At 49.2% G+C, this 22,949-nt stretch overlaps 1 protein-coding gene across 1 annotated transcript; it reads right to left on the bottom strand.

Annotated features, from left to right (window-relative positions):
- Positions 1-15,605: 15,605 nt before the first annotated feature.
- Positions 15,606-18,335, bottom strand: LOC125516161 (serine/threonine-protein kinase-like protein At3g51990). The gene has a single exon (XM_048681648.1). It carries the CDS (start codon positions 18,041-18,043, stop codon positions 16,214-16,216), a length of 1,830 nt encoding a protein of 609 aa, XP_048537605.1. The 5' UTR covers positions 18,044-18,335; the 3' UTR covers positions 15,606-16,213.
- Between the last annotated feature and the right edge of the window lie 4,614 nt (positions 18,336-22,949).

Raw genomic sequence — 22,949 nt, 5'->3', positions numbered from 1 at the left:
GAGGACAATAGACAACATTCACGGACTCTCCGATTCAAAGGATTTTTCTTTTTCCATGCTAACGTCACTTAGATGAGACTCGTTAATTCTCGTCTAGACGAGAGCTAGCCACACCCACGGGGGTGGTTGATTTGTGGGGTTTCAGTTTTATTTTCGCCTCCGAACTACTTTTGCTCTAGCTTCCAGATAAGAATCTGGAAGAGATATGTTTGGTGCCACCAACTTCTATCCCATCATGTTGGACGCAAGAGGTCCATACAATTTAATCTCAGATTTTTCTTGTTTGTGCCTTCTAAAATGCCACGAATCAAAGGCTTTTCATATTTGTTCAACACTATCCTTGTCGAAAAATTTGATCAACACTACGGAATGGTTGCAAGGCCTACCACTGGCTTCAGTTGTCCTCCATGACACAAATGTAATAGGCATACAGTGTTAGGGTACAAAGTATCATGCATCATGTTCCTACTTCCCATGCTCACTCTCACCCACTCTTGTACCACCCCACCCCCCATATACATGCACTTCTTCCACAGAATTACATTGCTGATTTGACAAAGATACAAGGTAGATCTTGATCAAGCTAATAAGACTGTAGTGTTCATAACCTCTTCTGCTGGCCGGCAAAAGCAATACCAAGAGTGAAGAGAGCATGTACTGCCCTGCTATGAACAAACCAATAAACCCCCAAACTTCTGGGCATTTCTGAGATAATTATATCCTATAGATGCCCCATATGCACATTAAAGAATGCATCGAGTCCATATGACGACGCAGACAGCTGGGCAAAACATTCATATGGAAGCAAGGACGGCAATGTTCAGTTGTCCCACACATTTCATGTGATGAATATATTGGCAATGAATGCACCAACCAAATTCAAAATAGATAAGAACGACGCGCCCAATCAAAACCTGTTGAAGGATGCTCAGGAAAAGACTAGCCACCATCCGCCATGCGTTCCATCTTCAAACCAAACAGGACACTTGTAAAGGTTTAATACATTCATAAATACTACTTCCTCCGTTCCTAAATATTTGTCTTTTTGAGATTTCAAATGGATTACCACATACGGATGTATGTAGATATATTTTAGAGTGTAGATTCACTCATTTTGCTCCGTATGTAGTCACTTGTTGAAATCTCTAAAAAGACAAATATTTAGGAACGGAGGAAGTAAAAATAAAAGAAAAGAATGCCTACTCTCTCATGCCTTATCACAAATGCAGCAACAGGGAGAATGAAGTATTAATGAACACAATGGTTGAATTGTTTCTTCCCCAATTTGACCAGAAATCCTGGTAGAGCCTTCATTTGAACAGTATGATTACGCACATCCTATTGTAAAGACAAATCACACACTGCAGCTGCTCATTTTTGGAAGAGGTATTGGTCGATAGATTTTTTTGTCCAAAAGGACCCCCTGCCGAACGCTATTGACAAAAAAGACTACCTACGGATAAAATTGTCAAAAAAGACCCCCTCTCTAGTGGCGGCAGGCGCGGCAGGTGACACGTGTCACCTGCCGCCACACCACGAGGCGGCGGGCCCGGCCGCCACGGCAGAAGGCGGCCACGCGCGGTATAACGGATTCGGCACAGTGCGACGTAACGGGCGAGGCCAGGTGGGCCACGCCGCCATTGACTGAGGCGGCCGCTGCTGCCCATGCCGCGCCCAGGCCGACAGCAGCATCTTCACGAAATGCGAGGCGCGGGCCCGGCCGCCACCGGGTGAGGCGGCAGCGCGCATGCGGCCCGACAGCCCCTGACGGCGCTGATTTCTATGACAGCGACCTGACGGCGCTAATTTCGACGGCCTGCTGCAGCGCGTGATTTTCGCAGATGCTTTGTAAATTGGAATCTGATTCCCGCAGCCTGCCTGCGTGATTTCCGCTTCTTGCCGACACCCGAGAGCGGTGTAGTTGCTGCGTGTGATGAGACACCGCGATGCTGGAATCCGAGGCTGCGGTGGGTGAGTGTACCTCGTTCTGCCGACAATACAATGCTCCTCCTCTTTATATACGCACAACCGCGGCTGCGCATACACTCTCTCGAATATCTCTCGTTGCCTTCACTGCCTCTCTGCTCTGTCTAAGTCTACAAGAATACACAGAAGGAAATACTTGGTAGCCACTTTCACTCGTGATTTTGGCCGATTTAGAGTTGGTTTTTGAAGATGGTGAAGTTGAAGAAAAGATAGATTAAGGTAAGATCTATCCATTTTTGTTGGTTTTGTTTGCATGCATGATGTTTTTGTTCTGTTTGATTAGTTCCTAAGTGTGTACTCTATGTTGTTTTAGGCATTATTTCAGCACTTGGAGAAGTCATTTTGAGTTTCTGGAGTAGGATTTTCCGTGCTAAGTGAAGTACGAAGGGGGAGATCAAGGTATGAGCTTTGCAATACATGGATTTTTTTTTGTGATGCACGGTGGTAATTAGTTAGTCATTTAGCTCGTCATTAGCTATGTGATGTTAGTGCTTAGAGGTTAGGAAAAAATTCAAACGACGGATACAACATTTAAACTATTTTTTTGATAAGAGTAGGTTGAAGATGTTGTATCAATGTTAGTTGCGTACATTTGTATTGACATGCGAGAAGCTCTTAATACGGTAATTAAGAAAAAAAATTATATGTTCATTGCATGTGGTATGCTATTTCTTGTGGTATGTTTATTAATAAGTTTATGGTTAGGAAACCGTAGGTCTACTTTGTTATGTCACAATAATCTAAATTTTATATGTTAAGATTAGGTGGTAATGTACTTAATGATATATGTAATTAGGTAAAATAATTCATCTTAGTAGCAAACAAGGAGGAGATGACGTGATTGAAGAAATTGTGTTACCATCTTCGCTATCCCTTTTGAGATGATGACCACATACATGCAAGTGCTATTTTCATACTTTTGATAGCAGAAAGAAAAATCCGTGTTTAATATTGATGTTCATGTGATAATAGGTTGACTCCGTTCATATATTACTGGTGACGGATATTTATTCAAACTATTTGGACGCTTAATTGCATTTGCAAGCACATCCATATTGGACCTAAGGTATAAAATGACGCCGTAATTTTGTTAATATTTTTTATATTGATGTACTGTCATGCCGCTGCAAATATTATTATTTGTAAATAAATGAATTTTATCGTATGATATAAAAACATTATATCATGCCGGAAGAAATTAGATATTTTACTCATATGATATTAAAATGTTATTATCGTAATATTATGTTTAGTGGTTGTTTGGATAGCAAGTACTTATGTAACACCCTCGATGCGACTATATCTCCCACGTGTCGAGGCACAACTTGGAGGCATAATCGCATTGAAGGCATATGTCGCAAGTGAGGTAATCTTCACACAACCCATGTAATATAATAAGGGAAAGAGATTACATAGTTGGCTTACAATCGCCACTTCACACAATTACAGGAATAAAGCATTACAAGAACCAAATATAATCATGGCCCGACTATGGAGCCAAAATAAAAGAAGAACCCCAAATGCGACAAAGGTCCCCGATCGACCCCAACTGGGCTCCACTACTGATCAACTAGAACGAAACACCACAAATGACAAGATCTTCATCGAGCTCCTCCTGAGCTTGGTTGCGTCAACTGCACAGTCTCATCGGCACCTGCAAGCTGGTTTTGGAAGTATCTGTGAGCCACGGGGACTCAGCAATCTCGCACCCTCGCGATCAAAACTATTTAAGCTTATGGGTAAGGTAAAAGGTATGAGGTGGAGCTGCAGCAAGCGACTAGCATATATGGTGGCTAACATACGCAAATGAGAGCGAGAAGAGAAGGCAAGGCACGGTCGAGAAAGTATGATCAAGAAGTGATCCTGGACTACCTACGCCAAGCATAACTCCAACAACCGTGTTCACTTCTCGGACTCCGCCGGAAAGAGACCATCACGGTTACACACACTGTTGATTCATTTTTTAATTAAGGTCAAGTTCAGGTTTTCTACAACCGGACATTAACAAATTCCCATCTGCCCATAACCGCGGCACGGCTTTCGAAAGTTCAAATCCCTGCAGGGGTGTCCCAACTTAGCCCATGACAAGCTCTCACGGTCAATGAAGGAATAGACCTCCACCCGAGACATTCCGATCAGACTCGGTATCCCGGTACAACAAGACATTTCGACAGGGTAAAACAAGACCAGCAACACCGCCCGAATGTGCCGACAAATCCCGATAGGAGCTGCACATATCTCTTTCTCAGGGCACACTCAGATGAGCAAGACGTCGGGTAAGCCAGCCCAGAGTTGCCCCTGGTAGCCTCGAACATCGCTCAGTTGGACCAACACTCAGAGGAGCACTGGCCCGGGGGGTAAAATAATGATGACCCTCAGGAGCGCGACTCCCAAGGGAAAAGAAAAGGCTAGGTGGCAAATGATAAAACCAATGTTGGGCATTGCTGGAGGAGCTTTACTTAAGGCGAAATGTCAAGGGGTTCCCATTATAGACCAATCGCGTGAGGAACGCAAAATCCGGGAACATAACACCGATATGACGGAAACTAGGGCGGCAAGAGTGGAACAAAACACCAGGCATAAGGCCGAGCCTTCCACCCTTTACCAAGTATATAGATGCATTAATTAAATAAGATATATTGTGATATCCCAACAAGTAAATAAATGTTCCAACAAGGAACAACATCTCCATGTTTCAACAAGGTACAAACTTCAAATCTTCACCTGCAACTAACAACGCTATAAGAGGGGCTGAGCAAAGCGGTAACATAGCCAATCAACGGTTTGCTAGGACATGGTGGGTTAGAGGTTCAACATGGCAATTGGGAGGCCGACAAGCAAAAGGTAGGCATCGTAGCATTGGCATAGCAAAAGAGCGAGCAAACTAGCATAGCAAAGATAGTAGTGATTTCGAGGGTATGATCATCTTGCCTGAAATCCACAGGGAAGAAGAACGAGTCCATGAAGAAGACAAACGGACGTAGACGAACGGGTCCTCACAAACTCGACGTTAACGGAACCAACCCGAAGAAGCAATCACCGGAAAAAGAAGCACACAACATAGTAAACAACCATCGCATAACATGGCATGATGCGCAAAACAAGTATGATGCATGTCCGGTTTAAAGAAGCATGGCATGGCAAAGTGCACAAACAATCCTACAAATTAAGTGGAGCTCAATATGCAACGAGTTGCATATTGACGGAGCACCACATCAATTATTTAGTTCGATCTCGTTTATGTACCCAACCATATTAAATGTTGTTAAACATGGCAAGAGGGGAAACAAATGAAAACTACCTATCTAGTCAAGGTTAAATGAGGCCGGAAGCAACGAACAACAATTTCGGTAAATCCCCATATGCATTAGCAATTTAATGCAACAACAATTTTAAGCATTTTAATTGTTGTTATCATGATGCGGATGACATGAACAAGTTTATGCAAGTTTTTAAGAAAATGTTGATAAGAGCTTTATGAAGCATTTGTCACCGTGGTGGAAAGAAAAGGGGTGCCACGGCAACGAATCCAAAAATGATGCCACGGCAACATATCGGTTCCGGTAACTCGATTGAGATCCCGGTGCAAAAGAAAATGCGACGGGGAGCGTGACATGCGATAGAATGTGGGGTGCTCTCGAATACCGAGTTCCCACATGTCGGTGGCAAGGCAAAAGAGGGGCGACGTTATCGAACAAGGGTGCATCTCATACAACATGCATTCATTTACGGGCATCGTCTCGGGGTTATACCTTCGAAGCGTGTGTTATCGGAACGGACCGAGTTCGGCGGTAGGGGTACACGTGTCGAAGGGGAAGTAGTTGTTCACGGGGTCGTCGTGGGAAGTAGGGGTACATGACGACGTAGAGGTACTCGCGACGGTAGTGGCACACGTTTTCGTAGATGTCCGGGGTCGTCGGTAGTTGTACCCATTCGTTGTTGGACTTGGCGGATCCGATGTCTCCGAACGTAGTGGTACATGCTCGTTTTTCGGAGAGGTACTTGACGGGTCCGCATCCCTTCGGGGTTGTCGTGGTACTTGCGGTCTCAGCGATGGTAGTCGTTCACGTTCGGAGAGGAACTTGGCGTTTCCATGTTCTTCGGAGTCATTGTGTAGTCGTTTGTGTCGTAGTCGGACTTGACGAAAAACACACCGGCTGTAGTGGTACACGGCTCGTAGATGTCCGGATCACCGGAAGAGGTACTTGGCGTCCACGGAAATTAACAGCGGAGGCCACGGGTCTCAAGTCTCGGGTCTTGGTCATGGCCATGCCAGGCGACAACAGTGGCATAGCCGGCTTGGTGGTTGGCCTGTGGTGGAGGTCATCCCGACGGGGACGGGCCACTGGAGTCAGATTCGGCCGGTGAGGCGCCGAAGATGGCCGGGGGCTGAGCTAGTTCAGGTCGGGGAGGCAAGGTAGCAGTCCGGCGGCGTGGTTGGATGGCGAGGACGCGCAGGGCGGAGCAGAGGAGGTCGGCCGAGCTGCCGGAGAGCAGCTGCAGGGGAGGCAGAGGGGAGACACTCCGGCGACGAGGTGCAGCAGCGGAGCTTCGAGCTCAGCCGGCAGCGGCCATGGAGGACGGCGGCGCGGAGGCCATGGCGAGGTCGAGATGGTGGCGGGGCAGGCACTTATGGAGAGGGACTTGACAGGTGCGGCGGCCGCCATGGACGAAGGAGGGGAGCTGCTCGCGGCGCGGGGACGAAGGCGTGCGACAGCAGCTTGCAGGGTCGTCGGCGCGGGGTAGACTTGGAGGCGGGGCAGCGGCGTGATCCTGGTGGATCTCGCGGCAGGAGGCGCTCGGGCTCGCGGGTCCTGGTGGAGGTTGGCGGCGCGGGAGTGAGATGGGATCGGGAGAGGGCCTGCGAGCGGGTTCGAGAGGAGGGGATCGAGGGAAGGAGGAGGTCGGGAGATGGGTTCGATCCTCTCTCTCTGGCGGCGCTAGGAGGGAGAGAGGGATCGAGGGGGAGATCGGGCCAGGGAAACGAGCTAGCTAGGTTAACCATGGGGCGCGGATGGGCCTTGGCCTTGGGCCGGCGCGGGAGGTTGGGAGGCCCAGGCTGCTGGGCTCCTTCTCTCTCTCTCTCCAAAACTCTTTTCCAAACGGAAAATAAAGAGAAAGAAAAAGGAAGAAAAGAAAGGTTAGAGAAAGAGTTGGGCACGGGGATAATTTTTCCAGAGTCATAAAAATATGAGGAATTTGACAAAAAATGGCCTGATGATTTTTGGAAGAAGTAAAATCCACACCCGCTGGATTTAACTCGGTAAGTTCGAATTTCGAAACCCATTCAAATGAACTCCAAATGGGTTGAAATTATAGGAGGTGACCCTACACAATATATGTGATTTATGGGCAGATTTGGGACATTTATGGGTAAAGTAAAATTGCCACTCAATTTTACTAAAAGGCCCCAAAGGAAGAAGGGGAAGTTGAGAAGGATAAAAGGAAATTTGAAGAACGGTGCATATGTGTTTGTGGGTGATTCCAAGCCAATGGAATGGTTTAATATAGCTCCCTAAATATCGGGAGGGTATGTTATAAAGAGAAGTCATCCTTACCTCGATTTAAATGGATCGAAGATCCATACGATTTATTTAGTTGAGATGCAAAAGATTTATGAGATGATGGCATGATGACATGATGCAATGCACATGATGCAAAGATTAAATGCAACGGACCAAAAAAACTCACATGACGAAAAACCCGGAAACCCTGGAAGGCATCTGAAACTCCGGTCTTGGGGCGTTACAACTTACCCTCAGTTTTGTCATAACCTGCTGTAAGAAAATTATGTAGAAAACCATATTTTACTAATAGTCGTTTCTCCAGAAGCTATGTTTTTGCATGTTACGAGAACTATTTTAGGATATTTTTGGGGTAGTTAGAGAAAAGCAAACAGAGTTTAAGTTTGTTACGCTCGTAGACAAGTTTGAGAAAAATAGATGTTTAAATACCCGTTAACCAAACAACCCCTTAAAGTCTAAGCAAATGATTCTAAAAACAAACTGAATAATTATAACGAAAATACGGTTATTATTTTAGTCATAAGATATGTAAATGTTGTCATCGTTACTAAATGTTCAGTTACTAATTATTTGAAATGTAAACATGTATGTTGGTTAGGTACTATGGAAAATTTAGTAGTGTACTATGGGAACGTTTACGCGACGGTCCATTCGGGGTGGATGTGTCCTTGTGCGAGTCGACTACAGTTGTGGTGAGAGACATGGTCAACGTGGGTTACGCAGCTGTTAGAAGGTGCATCCGAGCGGTGTTTGGCCCAGTGATACAGGAAAAAAAAATGACAATGGTGGCCTTCATCATTGACGGAGGAAATGATGGGACAGTTGCCCGTTGGGGTTTGCGGCCTGTCACAGGTGATCGGTCGTGGGGGTCGTACATGAGGTTTGCAAGCAATCTCAATAACTCAATGTATGGTCAGCCGATGGTGTATGTGGAGTTCATTTCAGTCACTGATATTGCCGGATGCAGTAGCAGGGGTGGTGAGGTCGAGTTGGCCATCACATCAGCCCCTAGCATCGGCCCATCGGAACCGACGGGTGGCCAGCCTGTGTATGACACAGGATATTGGTCGGCGGCCGTTGACATGAGCGAACACGTGGAGGGATTGCCGGAGGCGCTAGATGATGATGATCATTCTTCTGCGTCTTCGGAGTCAAGCGGAGAAGAAGATGTTCCTCCTCAGAGGGCGGTCGCGGCGGCACTGCAACCTGGGTTTTTACAGGATATGAGCATCACCAACGAATTTCACTCTGCTTCTGGCCTAGGAGCGGGAAGCCTGGATGTTGGGCAAGTTTTCCCAGATAAGAAGTCTGCTTACCAGGCAATGGGTAGCTATGCAATCGGCATCCACCGCCAGCATAGAGTGAAACAGTCTGATAAAAAAGAGTTGAAGGTCATATGCATCCACACCGCGAAAGGTTGCCGCGGAAGAGTTCTCGCTAGACTGAAGCCTGGGGTATGTCAGTCATGGCATATCACAAAAATAGTGGAGCATACCTGTGAGCAAACTGGGACTCTTTCAGATCACTGCAATGTGACAGCAAAATTTGTGGCACAGACGATGGAAACAATTGTGCAGGGAAGTCTCAACATTAGTGTTAGGGCTCTACAAAAAGATGCAGAGGATCTAATTGGATTCCCTGTTAGCTACAGCAAGGCTAGGCGTGCGAAGGAAAATATATTCAAGAACTTGTATGGTACCTATGAGGAGGCATATTCTTATGCCCCTAGAATGCTTCATCAAATAGCAAGTGCTAATAGGGGGACTCAAGTTTGGCGGAGAGAACGTCCAAACCCAATGAACCCGGGTGAGCTGATCCTGGACCGCTTATTCTGGGCATTCGCCCAGACTATACAAGCCTTCAGGCACTGCCGCCCGGTATTATCTGTTGATGGTACCTTTCTCACTGGAAAGTATAAGGGCACACTATTGGTGGCGATTGCAGCGGATGCAAATAATCAGCTTCTTCCTATTGCATATGCATTGGTCGAGAGCGAGAACAAAGATAGCTGGTTGTGGTTCCTGAGCTGCGTGAAGATTGGTGTCGTGAAAGAGCGTAAAGGTGTTTGCATCATTTCTGATCGCAACACTGGATTATTAAGCGCTCTTGAAATAATTAAGGCATCGGAAGAAGAGTGGGGCTGGCCCGATCTAGAGGGAAGGTGGTGCATGAGGCATTTGGCAGCAAACTTTTACTCCAAATTCAAAAACAAGGATTGGTTCAAGTTATTCAAGAGGATGTGCATGTAAAAAACTGAAGCCAAAATGAATGCGATATGGGCAGGTATCAATGGTGAGATCGACCGCGCGGCCTTGCCGCAGAGAGAAGACCAGAGGGGTCGTAGGACGGCCATAAATTTGAGCCAGTGGATCACCGAGAATTGCCCTCATTTGGAGAAGTGGGCGCAGGCTCACGACACCGGGGCTCGGTATGGAATAATGACCAGCAACATGTCAGAGGTGTACAATGGTGTTCTTAAAGGGGTGCGAGCACTGCCTATCACAGCCCTAATTGAAGAAACTTGGAACCGGACCCTGTTATACTTTGCAGACAGGGTCACCGTCGCCAAAGCACAAGTTGAATTGAACAAGCCATGGTCCGAGAAGATGCAAAGACATCTGGACGAGAAAGCAAAGAAGTCCCAAAGTCATGGCTGCAGGAAAGTGGACGCACTTAGGAATAAGTGGGAGGTCAATGTGCGAGCCAAGTACGTTAAGGGTCACCACAGAGGATCAAAAAAGCAAGCTGTCACCCTTGGCTCAACCTCCTGTGAGTGCACTTGTAACAAGCCCAAGCTTGAGGGCTACCCTTGCAGTCATGTGCTCCGGGCGGCTGCTGTTCAAAAAATCAGCGTCGAGCAATACATATCGCCGTACTTCAACATGTACAATCTGTACAACACTTGGAACGGTGAGTTCTGGGCTTGGGGCATTGATATGAACTACAAAATGTTGTGGCCAGATGGGCCGAAATGGGTTCCGAACACCGACTTGATGAGAACCGCAAAGGGACGATGTCAGTCTAGGCGTCATCGCAATGACATGGACCATAGCCAGATGGTAGAACCAAGGCGATGCCGCGTTTGGAGGTGTCCTGGACATTCACGCAAAGACTGCCCGTATTGAGCCAACAACAACGCATGATGTTGATATATATGTACTCGCCATGTCTATTTGTATTTCTACCCGTTATGTGTACTTATATTAAATTTAAATTGATTCTCTTTGTATTATTGTACTCCTCATGTTAACTTCAGATAATTAATGTAAATCGTATCTCTTTGTATTGTTTAAGTTAATTTTGATTTGCATTTGTATTTCTGTCTTCCTCGTAATTTATATTTGTATGTTTGTGTGCAGGTTATGGGTGAAGTGCCAGTGCTTTTGCAGGGGCCCCATGACACCGGCCACCGTTGCCACCTATTTTTGAAACCAAATAGTAAGCATGATTATCGGCCTTTCAGACTTCGAACCATAAAGAAAACATGGCCAATACACAATCAATTCCTTGCTCACCTTGACGCTTATGGACTACAAGGTTTTGCTAGGCTCACATCATGCAACGACCAAGTATGTTCGGACCCATCCCTTTTGACATCCCTCGTTGACCGGTGGAGACCTGAAACCCACACCTTTCACTTTCGTTTTGGGGAGCTTACACCTACACTAAAAGATGTTTCTATGATCACTGCTCTACCAATTAGAGGTGAGCCGGTAGTCTCTCCACGAGTGTCTCCATCTTGGGCATTAGATATAGCAGCCCGTCTTGGGATGGAAATGCCAGAATCACAACGTTCTGGTAACCCTCGGGGCATCCCACTCGTCTGGCTTCGTGATAACTTTCTTAATTTTTCTAGCTTCGCCAATGAGGAGACGAGAAAAAGACATCTGTTTGCGTATTTGTTGTGGCTCCTCGGGAATCTATTTCCAAATTCACATGGGGACATTGTTGTCCCTGGTCTCATCTACATTGCAGAGAATATGGTAGATGAACCTTTACCCGAGCAGCCAAAATACAGCTTCGGTTCTGCCATGCTATCTCATACATACAGAGGCTTGTGTGATGCCACGCAAAAAACCTCTTCCGCACAAAAAGCTCCATTACTTTGTGTCGCCTATGAGTTTCTACAGTTGTGGTCCTGGGAATACCTCCCTGTAGGACGACCTCGTATAGTACAACCCATATACCCATACGACTTTAGCGAGGGTGCTTGCGCAACTATGGCCACCAGGTGGACAAAGGCACGGAAACGTTGGTCTCCAGATATTGCGAAAAATTGTTACCCTATGTACCACCAGCAGTTTGAGATACTTGATGAGGCAGAAGTCACATGGAACCCGTGGACTCAGGACCAGCTAAAAATGGTCTTTGATGCTCGACACTTCACACCTGGCATGTTGACCGATAGTGCATTCTGGCTGACTCGCTGCAACTTATTGTTTCTGTGGTGTGTTGAGCCTTACAACCCAGAGCGTGTAATGAGACAGTTCGGTCTCTATCAAGAAATTCCACCACCTTTTCCCAGACGTATCGACGAGGAAACACATAAGTAAGATGTGACATCCCTAAATAGTTAGTGTCATTTTTAATTTACTAAACTCACACTTTGTTACATAATTTGCAGGCTAACCAATATGGGCAAGGGTTGGAGTTTATACGATTGGAGGGAAGAGAACATTGAATGGGTACACAAGTGGGAAAATGAAGCGCTAGCAGATATAGTGCATCAACTTAGGTATATTTTATGTACATTATTTTTTTACGATGATCATACAATGCGTGAAGATGCTTTGCTTTCATCACAACGGTTTATGTAATTATTTAATTTTGTAGACCGTACGATGGAAGTACAGATCAAGCGTACAAGCAGTGGTACTGCATGAACACACGTGCTAGCCTGGCCAGCCAGCCAGCTAATATACCAACACATCTCACACAAAAGGAGCAGGCGCGGAGACATGTTGAGCTGCATGCAGCTTACTATCGTGACCAGATGGTAATCACTTGTAACTTTTGTAGGTCCATCATTTCATAATCATTTGAACTAAATAACATCCAAATATTGTTCAGCTTGAAAATGTCAACGAAGTAGGGCATATGGCTACGGATAGCATGCCGGCCCAGGGCCCATATCGCAAGACATTCCAGAAACTTTTGCAACAATTCGTGGCAAAGAAGTTCAGATGCGGTAGAGGCGACGACGTTGTCACTGGAGCATACATGCTGGTAGCGAGGTCAGCCAGACCGAGTGCGGCGCAGTCGTCCAGACCGAGTGCGGCGCAGTCGTCCAGACCGAGTGCGGCGCAGTCGTCCAGACCGAGCGAGGCGCGTACGAGCCATGAGCAATGGGGGGAGGGTCCGAGTACTAGAACGACATTGCCACGACATGACTCATCTCTGCCACTGCATCGCTCTTCTTCGATGCAGCTACGTCAGGGGCAGACATCTCAGGGGCATGGCACGGGCTTGGATTCGATGCCTGAGCAGTTTCTTTCCCCTAACCCATATGCGTACACAGGATATGATGCATACACCCAAGGTGGGGGATCTCAGCCGTATCTCTCCACGCGAGGGATCCCCATGCCCGAGGAGACTCGTGTACCAGATTTAAACCAGCACCACGTACAATGGCCAGACAGTATAGGAGAGGGATATGCTCAGGTAGTCATGTTTACATTTCAATGCATTTACAATGATATCATATATTATCCTCTAACAGTTTGTTTAAAATGTTTCTATGTGCAGGACACACCTGATGTTAATTGGGGCGATGAGAACACCCAACGCGGCGTCAACACAGGCCTCCGGGGAGCATCACATGATCATGGCGTCAACACATGCCTCCGGGGAACATCACATGATCTTGGCGACCCGGTTACATCATTAGTTACAGAGTTTTTCGGAGGGGACGTTATTGGCCCATCTTTTATCCCCGCGGAGTCACAACCATACGCCTACAATTACGCTTCAGGTTCGCAACAAGGATTCGCGACTCCACCACCTACGCAGGACTCGCAGACACATGAAGCCGAATTAGAGTACGGCCGCGGTCTTCGTGTGACCCGGCCACCTAATCGCTTGTCGCCTTCCGGTCGTAAGGAAAGGCCAGGTGGTCGTCGTAAAGTAGGGTGATTCATCTATGCACGTGCGCGACCCATTGTACCGTTTAATTCAGATGTACTTGCATTATTAGTTTGTACTCTCTTATTGTAAGGCATTATGTTCTATCTTAATTTCATTTTATAGTTGTTGCACGATGTTCAATAATTAGTGGAGGGAAAGAAAATGCCACTACTTTATTCTAAAACTATATATTTTTTCCATCACGACAAGGTACAACTGAAAATAAGATACAACACGACAAGGTACAACTGAAAATAAGATACATCGTAGAATTTAAATAAAGCTACATTTAACTACTGAAATGAAGCTACATTAAACTGCAGAAATAAAGATACAAATGATTGCAAAATTTAAAATACTACCACAGGAATCTACTGAGTCCAACGTGGATATTTTCCTTTTCCATCGCCACCTTATTCTGCTGCCTTGGCCTGACGAGCCCTTTCTTTCTTTCTCTGCCTCTCCGCCTCACGAGTCTCCTTTCGCTGTCGTTCCTGCTCCTCCATGCGACGAGCCTCTTCCCTGTTTTTCTTTCCTAAATCCTGAAAAAACCAGTGTTGCTCCGCATAGTATTCTTTTAACTCTCTCTCTTGCTCTGCTTTCTCCTCAGCTTCCGCCTTCTCGCGCCGCTCTTCCGCATAGAAACTATTCCACGCAAGGCGACTTCTTTCACGAATCTCAGTCACTGCCCAAGCCGGCATCTCCGTGTCAATCCAAGGATAGTACATGCACAGAGGCGGAGGAGACTACAACGAAAAACCAGAATGTTATTAAAGAATCTATCAAAATACCAACAATATCTATTTGTGATGGTTAAAGCATACCGGAGGCTTGTCGTACTCTGAAATAGCTATGGGTGGATCTTCCTCATAATTGGCGCACATGAAAAACTTCATGCCCAACCAATCTGAAAAATCCGTAACCTCCTTCACCTTGTAAAGATCGCCACACCAACACCGCAGGATTGCCACCCCCGGAGGCAAACTTGCATTCTTCATTTTCCTCGGCCTAATGCTTTGATCCGAGCAAGGCAAACTCATACCGACTGAAAAAATGTGTTACACACTTTGCGCAGTGGCGATTTCAAGGATGGCTGGACGAGAGCCTCGGTGTCTCCTTTTATAAGCCCAGACGATAAATAATGGCGAGAAAATTAAGCGGTAAATTTTAGGATCCCTGTAGTGTCGGCACAACAGCTTCCCGCAGTATTGGATTCCCGCAGCGAGTGACTGATGCCGTCGCATCCGCTCAAGCAATAGCCAGAGCGATTCTCACAGTGCGGTCCTATCCGCTGAGGCAAAAGAAGCTAAAGCAGGACTGATTCTTGGGCGAAAGAAGCATCAGCGTGCATTTTCCCGCTCGTGGGAATCACCGCCGTCAGCGTCGCTGTTGCACACGGGAATCAGCGCCATCTGCAACAGGAAAATGCGTCGGGAGTGAAGAAAGATGCCGCCTCCTCCGATGGCGGCCTGGCCCACGCCTCGGCCTGCGCGCAGCTGAGGCTGTCGGACGGGGAGCGACAGCGGCAGAGCTCGCCGCCTCACCTAGTGGCGGCCGGGCCCACCGCTCCTGGCCCGTTCCGTCCCAGCTACTGCACTGTGCAAGAACCCGTTGTGCACCGCGCGGCCGCCTCCTGCGGTGGCGGCAGGGCCCGCCGCCTCCTGGCGTGGCGGCAGGTGCCACGTGTCGCCTGCCGCGCCTGCCGCCACTAGTGGGGGGTCCTTTTTGACGTTTTTATCTGCAAATAGTCCTTTTTGACAACAGCGTTCGGCAGGGGGTCCTTTTGGACAAAAAATCTTGTTCGGCAGGGGGTCCTTTTGGACAAAAAATCTTGGTCGACACAGGCAATAAAATACAGCACTGCCATTAGCAGTATAACACTGTAGCACACTGCACGCCGAGCACATGGAAGAGTAAGAGCATAGCAGGGTGGCAGTTCTTTATGTACCTCCTCAAGATAAGATGGAAATGTCAAAATAATTTTTTTTCCCTCTTAACATCCACTTCATCAGCCGTCCTGTTTACATACAAATCAATCAATGGGGCACTTGTTGATTCTTGTACGCAGACACAGGAAAAAGAATCAAGGAAGCTGCACAAAAGCTACAACAACAATCTATTTCAACTAAGGCATGCATGCCTTCAACGGATGTCCATTTTGAAGCTCCACATGATTTGATCTGAAGCGGCAAAATGAACATCAGTTGCTTACACGTAGTGTGGATTGCATTAACAGCACCCAAGTGCTGTATCATCATCTCACGACGTGCTGGACTGTGTTGTCGTTCAGGCTTCAGAGTTTTGACAGTACCAGTACCATGTGACCTTTGATAACATTGCTGGCACAGTGGTAATGCTGCAAATGACGGACCACCTAGCTAGGATTTGAATTCCTAGGTCTTACTGGTGAATCATCACAAGTCACAGCCAGGCCATCCTATTTGGATGGATCAGATATTACCATCCCAGCACCAGAAGAGTAAGATTGGTGGTGGTACCTCATGACTTGATGAGCTTTGTCCTTGAGATCGACTGCCAACAATAATTCATCAAGCTGGCCTCAGAATAATTGTGTGATTTTAACTTTGTTTCAACTTGCATTGGATCTTCTCTGCTTTGTCTTGGATCTTCTCCACATTGTGTTGGACTACCTCCGTGTGCTCTTGGATTTTTCTTTCATTTTCTTGGACTTTCTCCGGCGTGCCTTGGATTTTCTCCGCTTTGTCAAGGATCTGCCCTGTCTTTTCTTCGATTTTCTCAGCTTTGTCAAGGATTTGCCCCGTCTTTTCTTGGATATTCTCAACTTTACCAATTTCCCCTGGATTTTCTTGGATTTTGCCTTCCTTCTCTTGGATTTTCTCTGCTCTCTCTTGCACTCCATCGGCCTTGTCTTGCATTTTCTCTGGTTTCTCTTGAAATTCTTTTGCAGGTTTATGCTTGATGCTTGCATCTAAACACGAAACCCTTTCAACTTTACCGAGTGCCTCTGATTCAACCACTCTTACGGTTTGGTTCCTCCTCAGGATCAAGACTGCATCCTTTTGTATAAGATCACTAGTGCCGCGCACTGTTCTTGCCCGACTGATGCCAAATCTTTGGCCAGCAACACCATCAATCCGAGCCATCAGCTCCAATAGATTTCTCCTCTCACCATCCCCTGCCTCAGAGAACACCTTTCCGTTCTTCAACGGTCGTGGTGGTTTCTTGGCACCCACCAGCGGCACCAGCTCCTCCAAGGTCGCATCTGCCTCCTTATCATCATCATCAAATGCCAATGCTGAAGTCGATTCCTTCTCCGATGCAGCAGCTCGCTTCGAGATGGTCTTCTGAACATCAACAATGGCGCAAGGGTTCCCTACCACCGCCATCCCGTTCCACACCTTGGCAGACACCGCCTTGCTGATGACGGCGAGCCGCTCAACAATGTCAGCCATTGAAGGCCGTCGCTCCCGGCAGGACCGCACACAGCTCGCCGCCAGCGAAGCCAGGTCCCTCCGAGTGACTGGGTCGCGGGGCGGCGCCACCCGTGGGTCAAACAGCGCGACGACCTTCCCCTTGCGTAGCAGGGGCACCGCCCACTCGACGACGGAGGGCGGCGAGTACTGAACGTCGATGGCCTTGCGTCCGCTCATGATCTCCAGCAGCAGGATCCCGAAGCTGAAGACGTCGGTCTTGGTGCTGAGGCTCTCCGGGGTGACGTAGGCCGGGTCGAGGTAGCCGAGCGTGCCCGCGGGCGCCGGCGTGGCGGCATTGCCGGGGCCGCCGTCCCGCTTGGGGACGCGGAGGGCGAGGCCGAAGTCGCCGAGGTGCGCGTCGAGGTGGGCGTCGAGCAGGACGTTGGCGGACTTGACGTCGCGGTGGATGACGGCGGGCTCGGCGTCATGGAGCGCGCGGAGCGCCCTGGCGGTCTGCAGCGCGAGGCGGACGCGGCGGGGCCAGCCGGGCGGGCGCGGGTTGGAGTGGAGCAGGTCGTAGAGCGTGCCGTTGGGCATGTACTCGACGACGAGCAGGCGCGGGCGGCGCAGCGGGTCGGGGCCCGGGCCGGGGTCGGAGTAGCCGAGGAGGTTGACGAGGCGCGGGCCGCGCACGGAGGAGAGGATGCGGATCTCGTTGTCCACCTCGGCGCGGCGCGGGGAGGGCCGCTTGACGGCGACGGCGCGGCCCGAGGGGAGCACGGCCTTGTAGACGGCCCCGTGGCTGCCCCGGCCGAGCAGCGCGGCGTCGGCGAAGCGGGACGTGGCGGCCTCCAGGTCGTCGTACGCGAAGCGTTCGATCTCCGGCGGGGCGGCGGGCGGCAGCCCTGCGGCGGCGGGGGGCCGTGAGCGGCGCGAGATGGGGAGCGGCGAGATGGCCGTGATGGAGCGGCACGTCGCCGCGGACGAGTCCGCCCGGCAGGAGAGGTACCCCATCCGGGGGACGGGCCGGGCGGAGGCGTCGCGCGCCGCGGCCGAGGGCGGGAGGAAAGGAAAGGGGATCCGAGGCGGGGAGAAGAGAGGAGAGGAGAGGAGGAGAAGTGTGGAGTTGGAACGGTAGCGCGGAGGGGGCTGCGTGTTTTTGGAGAATGGTGGGCGCTTGGTCTCCGTGCGGAGCGGCGCGGCAGCGGGGCCCGGGTCGGGCTCGCCGGACCGGCGGTGGTAACTTTTGAACCGGGACGGCCATGGATTTTGCCCAATGATGTGCGGGATACGTACAGTGATTCGTAATGGCGTGGTGGAAGGGCATCTACGATCACAAATTTTCTCCGGCGTCCGTCCATCTCAACAAAGGGGTACCATACATTTCAACTATCGTCCAGACTAAAAGCAACTCCAACGGGCCGATTTAAACGAATAATGATTTTGTTTGCTTTTTGTCTGTTTGGATCGACCAGACGGACACAGATGCCCGCTTTCTCATTTGGATCGTGCGCCCAACACTGGCCTGAGACCCATTTTAACGCCGCCAAAAAAATAAACGCATGCATATTAAAAAAAGAAAAACAACATTAATTAAACATTAAAGTCGGCCACGAAAGCGAGAGTCCACGCGTCCACATTTGCATTTTAAAAAAAGAAAACAGCCTAAATTACGAGGCGGCGCGTTGCCCTAGGCGGCGGCGGCGTCGTCCTCGGGATCCGTGAGGTCGATGAGCGTCGGCGCCGGCCCGACACAGACGAATGCCGTGTTCCAGAGCGCCGTCATGTCGTGCTGTGCCGGCGCAGTCAGTGCCGGCGCGGGGGGTGTGCGGCTGCCTGTGCAGCCGCGGCTTGGCGCGCCTCCTCCTCGGCCTCGCCTAAATTGGACAAAAATCATGTAAACATGGGCAGCTTTCATTCAAAGTTACATATAATTTACAAAAGCGGGCGACAGTCATGCAAACATGACATGTTTTCATTACATTTAGAAGGAAAAAAAACAACGGCGATCGACGACGTCCAAGTCCTTGTTGTTCCCTTCCTACACCACCCCCTCCATTTGTCGTCTCCATGAGAGTTCGCGATAAGACTCGTGAAGTGAAGGTGCGGTCTCCAGCGAGGAAAAGTAAAATATAGGAGACCGACCGACCTACATGAGACATAAGCCATGTCGCCTCCCATGCCCTACTCCTCCTCGAGTAGTCCGCGATCTGTCCGTCACCGGTGGACGTGAGGTCTGCGATGGAAATGGTGCCACCCGCACTATTATCGTCCCACTGGGCCGTCGGGTAGTTCGGCGGCGGCGCGTATGAGGCGCAGCTGGCGTTGTTCTCCTCCACGACCATCTAGAGCCGCGCCTCCGCGGTGGCCGCTTCCTGGCGAGTGGCAGCTTGAGCGCGGCCGGCCTCGTAGACCACACGTTGCACCGCGATGAAGTTGGGGTTCACCGCAGCCATGCCCACCGCAACCTCCTCGCTCATGTGTTCATCGTCGATCTGGCCCTTTGCGAGCCGGTGCTGCTCCAGGAGGAACAAGTTGTACTGCTGTTACTTCTGCGCCTGCTGCAACAACGACATATAGGTGCTGGCGCTGGCTGCACCTCCACCATTGGCGACGTTTAGTGCGCATGCGTCTGCTCCACGGTGAAGCTGGCGTGCACGGGCGAGGGCGTCGGTGCGTTGTCATCGGAGCCCATCTCCATCATGGGGTTGTCCCTGTCGTCGGAGACCTCAGGCGAGTTGGGGGCAAGCCGGCCTCGATCCGCCTGGCACGACTGCTTTGCCAGGCGACCGCAAGGCCGGTCATCTCGTGCTTCATCTCTGTGGAAAGGCTATTCCACAGAGCTTCGCCGCCCGCAGTCATGGCGGATGTGGTGTAAGGAAGGAGGATGGGGAGCGACTTATGTTGTGGTGTGGAGTTACCCAGGTGTGCCCGCCTTTAAATAGCAGATTCTGTTGAGGCTAGGAGTCTGGGTGTGTCAATGTGTGGCGCCGCAGTGGGTTTCTCGGCCGGCGGGCCTATTTAATGACGGCATACAAACGGACAGGGCATTAAACGGAGGTGGTAGATATTCGTATGTCCCGTCCAGTAACGTATCTCCGGCATTGAACAGACGCGGACACCAAGGACACTTCATGGGCGGCGCCCTCGGCCGGCGCGCCGCTTTAATGACGGGGCAGTGAGAGGCCACGTCTTCTCTAGGCCGGCTTCAATGTGGAGCTGCGAGGGAGGAGGGGTTCGGGTGGGTCTGGGTGATCAGAAGTGGGCGTGGATGTTGTCCGAACGCTGCAAAACCCCATGTTTGTCTCCGCTTTGCAAAAGAAAGTGCATCCTACTGCCTACGGACAGATACAAATCCTTGTTGGATAGCTTTCGTGGTCCGGACCCTGCGATCCAAATTTAAGCGGGCGATTTGAGGATCGGGCTAAGAGAATCTCTAGCGATTCGGCCCCCAAGGGCTTGGAATAGCGCCTCTTGGGGGCTAACCGGCGATATTATCGGTGTGTGTGTGGTGGGGGGGGGCTCCGGTTCCCAGCCGTCCCCCAAGTTCGCCCCCAGCCGCCGAGTTCAAACTCAAATTCAGCCCAAATTCGGCACACTTCGACACAAATTCAACAAAACTATTTTTTATCACATAGTTCATCACAGAAATCAATACAAATCAAATAGTTTAACGAAGCAAGCTCATAATTCGAACACAAATTAAAACACATTGAACTAGGCGTTGCCCTTGAGCCTCCACAGGTGCTCCACCAGATCGTGCTGCAGTTCTTGATGCATGTGTGGGTCTCGGATCTCCTGACGCATATTGAGGAAGGCAGCCCATGCTACCGGTACTTGGTGATCAACAATTGCAAGAGGACCTTGCCTGAAATTGGTTCAATGTTAAACACTGGCTCTTCCTGCTCACTCTCAATGATCATGTTGTGCAAGATGACACAAGAATTCATCACCTTCCATATCTGAGATTTCGACCAGGCCAGAGCGGGGTACCGGACGACGGCAAATCGAGATAGGAGCACACCAAATGCCCGCTCGACATCCTTCCTGCAAGCCTCCTGACACTTAGCAAAGTAGGAGATCTTACCTCCTGGCATAGGGTTTGAGATAGTCTTCATAAATATGGACCATCTCGGATAGATGCCATCTGCTAGGCAGTATTCCTTGTTGTAGCCCCATTGATCTCGAAGTTCACCGGAGGAGCATGACCTTCAACAAGCTTGGCAAAGACATTCGAGCATTGCAGTACGTTGATGTCATTGTGAGTTTCTGGCATACCAAAGGAGTGTCAAATCCAGAGGTCCTGTGTAGCCACTGCCTCAAGTAACACACTGCAAAGCTCCTTTGGCGCCTTTGTACATCCCCTGCCAATCAAATGGACCATTTTTCCATCCCAATGCATATAGTCGATGCTTCCAAGCATCCTAGGAAATTCTCTTGCTGCATTATGTGCTAGGATCTGAGCAATGTCTTCAACATTGGGTGATCGCAAATATTATGGTCCAAACACTTTCATCATTGCTCTACAGAACTTGTACAAAAACTCAATGGTGATGGACTCGGACATGCGTCTATAGCCTTCATGTATATCACCGGGAGCTCCATATGCGCATGTGGGTGGCGCCGGGATCGGCATGGCAGCAAAAAGGGAAGTGTCGTCCCGCCGCGCGTGGGTCAAATCTGAGCAGGGAAAAGGCTTTTCTCACCTGACAGTGGTGGCCCACACGCCACTTTTTCTTCCGCCGGAGCCCCCAAATGCCCTCTAGTGCGCTGGGTTCGGCCTGGGGTCGCCGGGCAAAAAAAGAGCCAAACTGGCGTAATTCGGCATTCTGGGGGCGTGACCGGGGGATTTCTTTTTGCGCTGGCGGAAGAAAAGACGTCTTGGGAGCCTGTTGAGGGTGTGGCTGAAGATGCTCTATGGTATTTTCCTGGTTTGAAACTAGTTTTTTTCTTCGATAAAGGACATTTCGTTGAATAGATATATCGAGGTGATACAATCGCATCGAAAGAAAGCCCGGCCTCTGCATAGCTTGATGCACACAGCCAAAAAGTCCAAAGTACCCAAAAGTAAAATTCGATTCACGGCTAAGAAAATAAATCAGGTCCAGCCTAAGGAGTGGCAGATCCTACCGGAGATCACACCGCCATCCATGGGAGTAGAAAACCTCCCTGCCTGTACGCTCCAGCCGTGTAGACGCCATCATAAAAAGGTCCATGTCCTCCGGGCTCTGCAGGATAGACCAAGTACGGAGCCATCGTGTACAAATATGAATAATCTGCATAGGAGATGAGACACATTTATTATTAAAAATCACATCATTTCTGGTAAGCCACAATGCCCGGCATAAGGCAGCCGCCCCACAAGAATATGTGTAGAAAATTGTTTATCAATATCCCGCAACCAGTTGCCGAACATGTTACGTGCACTACGTGGGGGGTATAAATTTTAAGCTACTTGAACTATGGCCCAAGCTGCCCGAGCGAACTTGCACTCAAAAAATAAGTGTTTAATAGACTTGTCATGTTGGCAAAAGACACATGTCTTGGTACCATGTCAGTTGCATCGTGCCAGATTATCTCTAGTTATGATGACTCCTCTATTTAGAAACCAGAGGAATATCTGTTGGAAATATGAGCAAATTACTACGAGATTTAATCCGAATAAACAGAAGATAAATCATGACCACAGCAGCAGAGATTAAACTAATCATGCGAACTAGCATAGCAGATGAACATATCACATCTAGGGCACATACTAGAAGCATGAATTCTACCACGATCTTGAACAGGAAGGATAGAATCACATACGGTGCAGCGGGTGCAGCACCGCCGGTGTTGACGTTGTCGCCCATGTCGTCGAGGACGAGGTTGCCGAGGTCGGGGAAGAAGTCGTCGCTGCCAGCAGTCGCGTGAGTGCGCT

This window comes from Triticum urartu, chromosome 1 (assembly GCF_003073215.2).
Source record: "Triticum urartu cultivar G1812 chromosome 1, Tu2.1, whole genome shotgun sequence".
Lineage (NCBI taxonomy): Eukaryota > Viridiplantae > Streptophyta > Magnoliopsida > Poales > Poaceae > Triticum > Triticum urartu.
The sequence above is the reverse complement of the archived record's forward strand: the minus strand, read 5'-3'. Positions and strand labels throughout refer to the sequence as shown.

Bases quoted from the DNA above. Each gene is read 5' to 3' on its own strand.
- LOC125516161 (XM_048681648.1), bottom strand. From the start codon at position 18,043: ATGGGGTACCTCTCCTGCCGGGCGGACTCGTCCGCGGCGACGTGCCGC.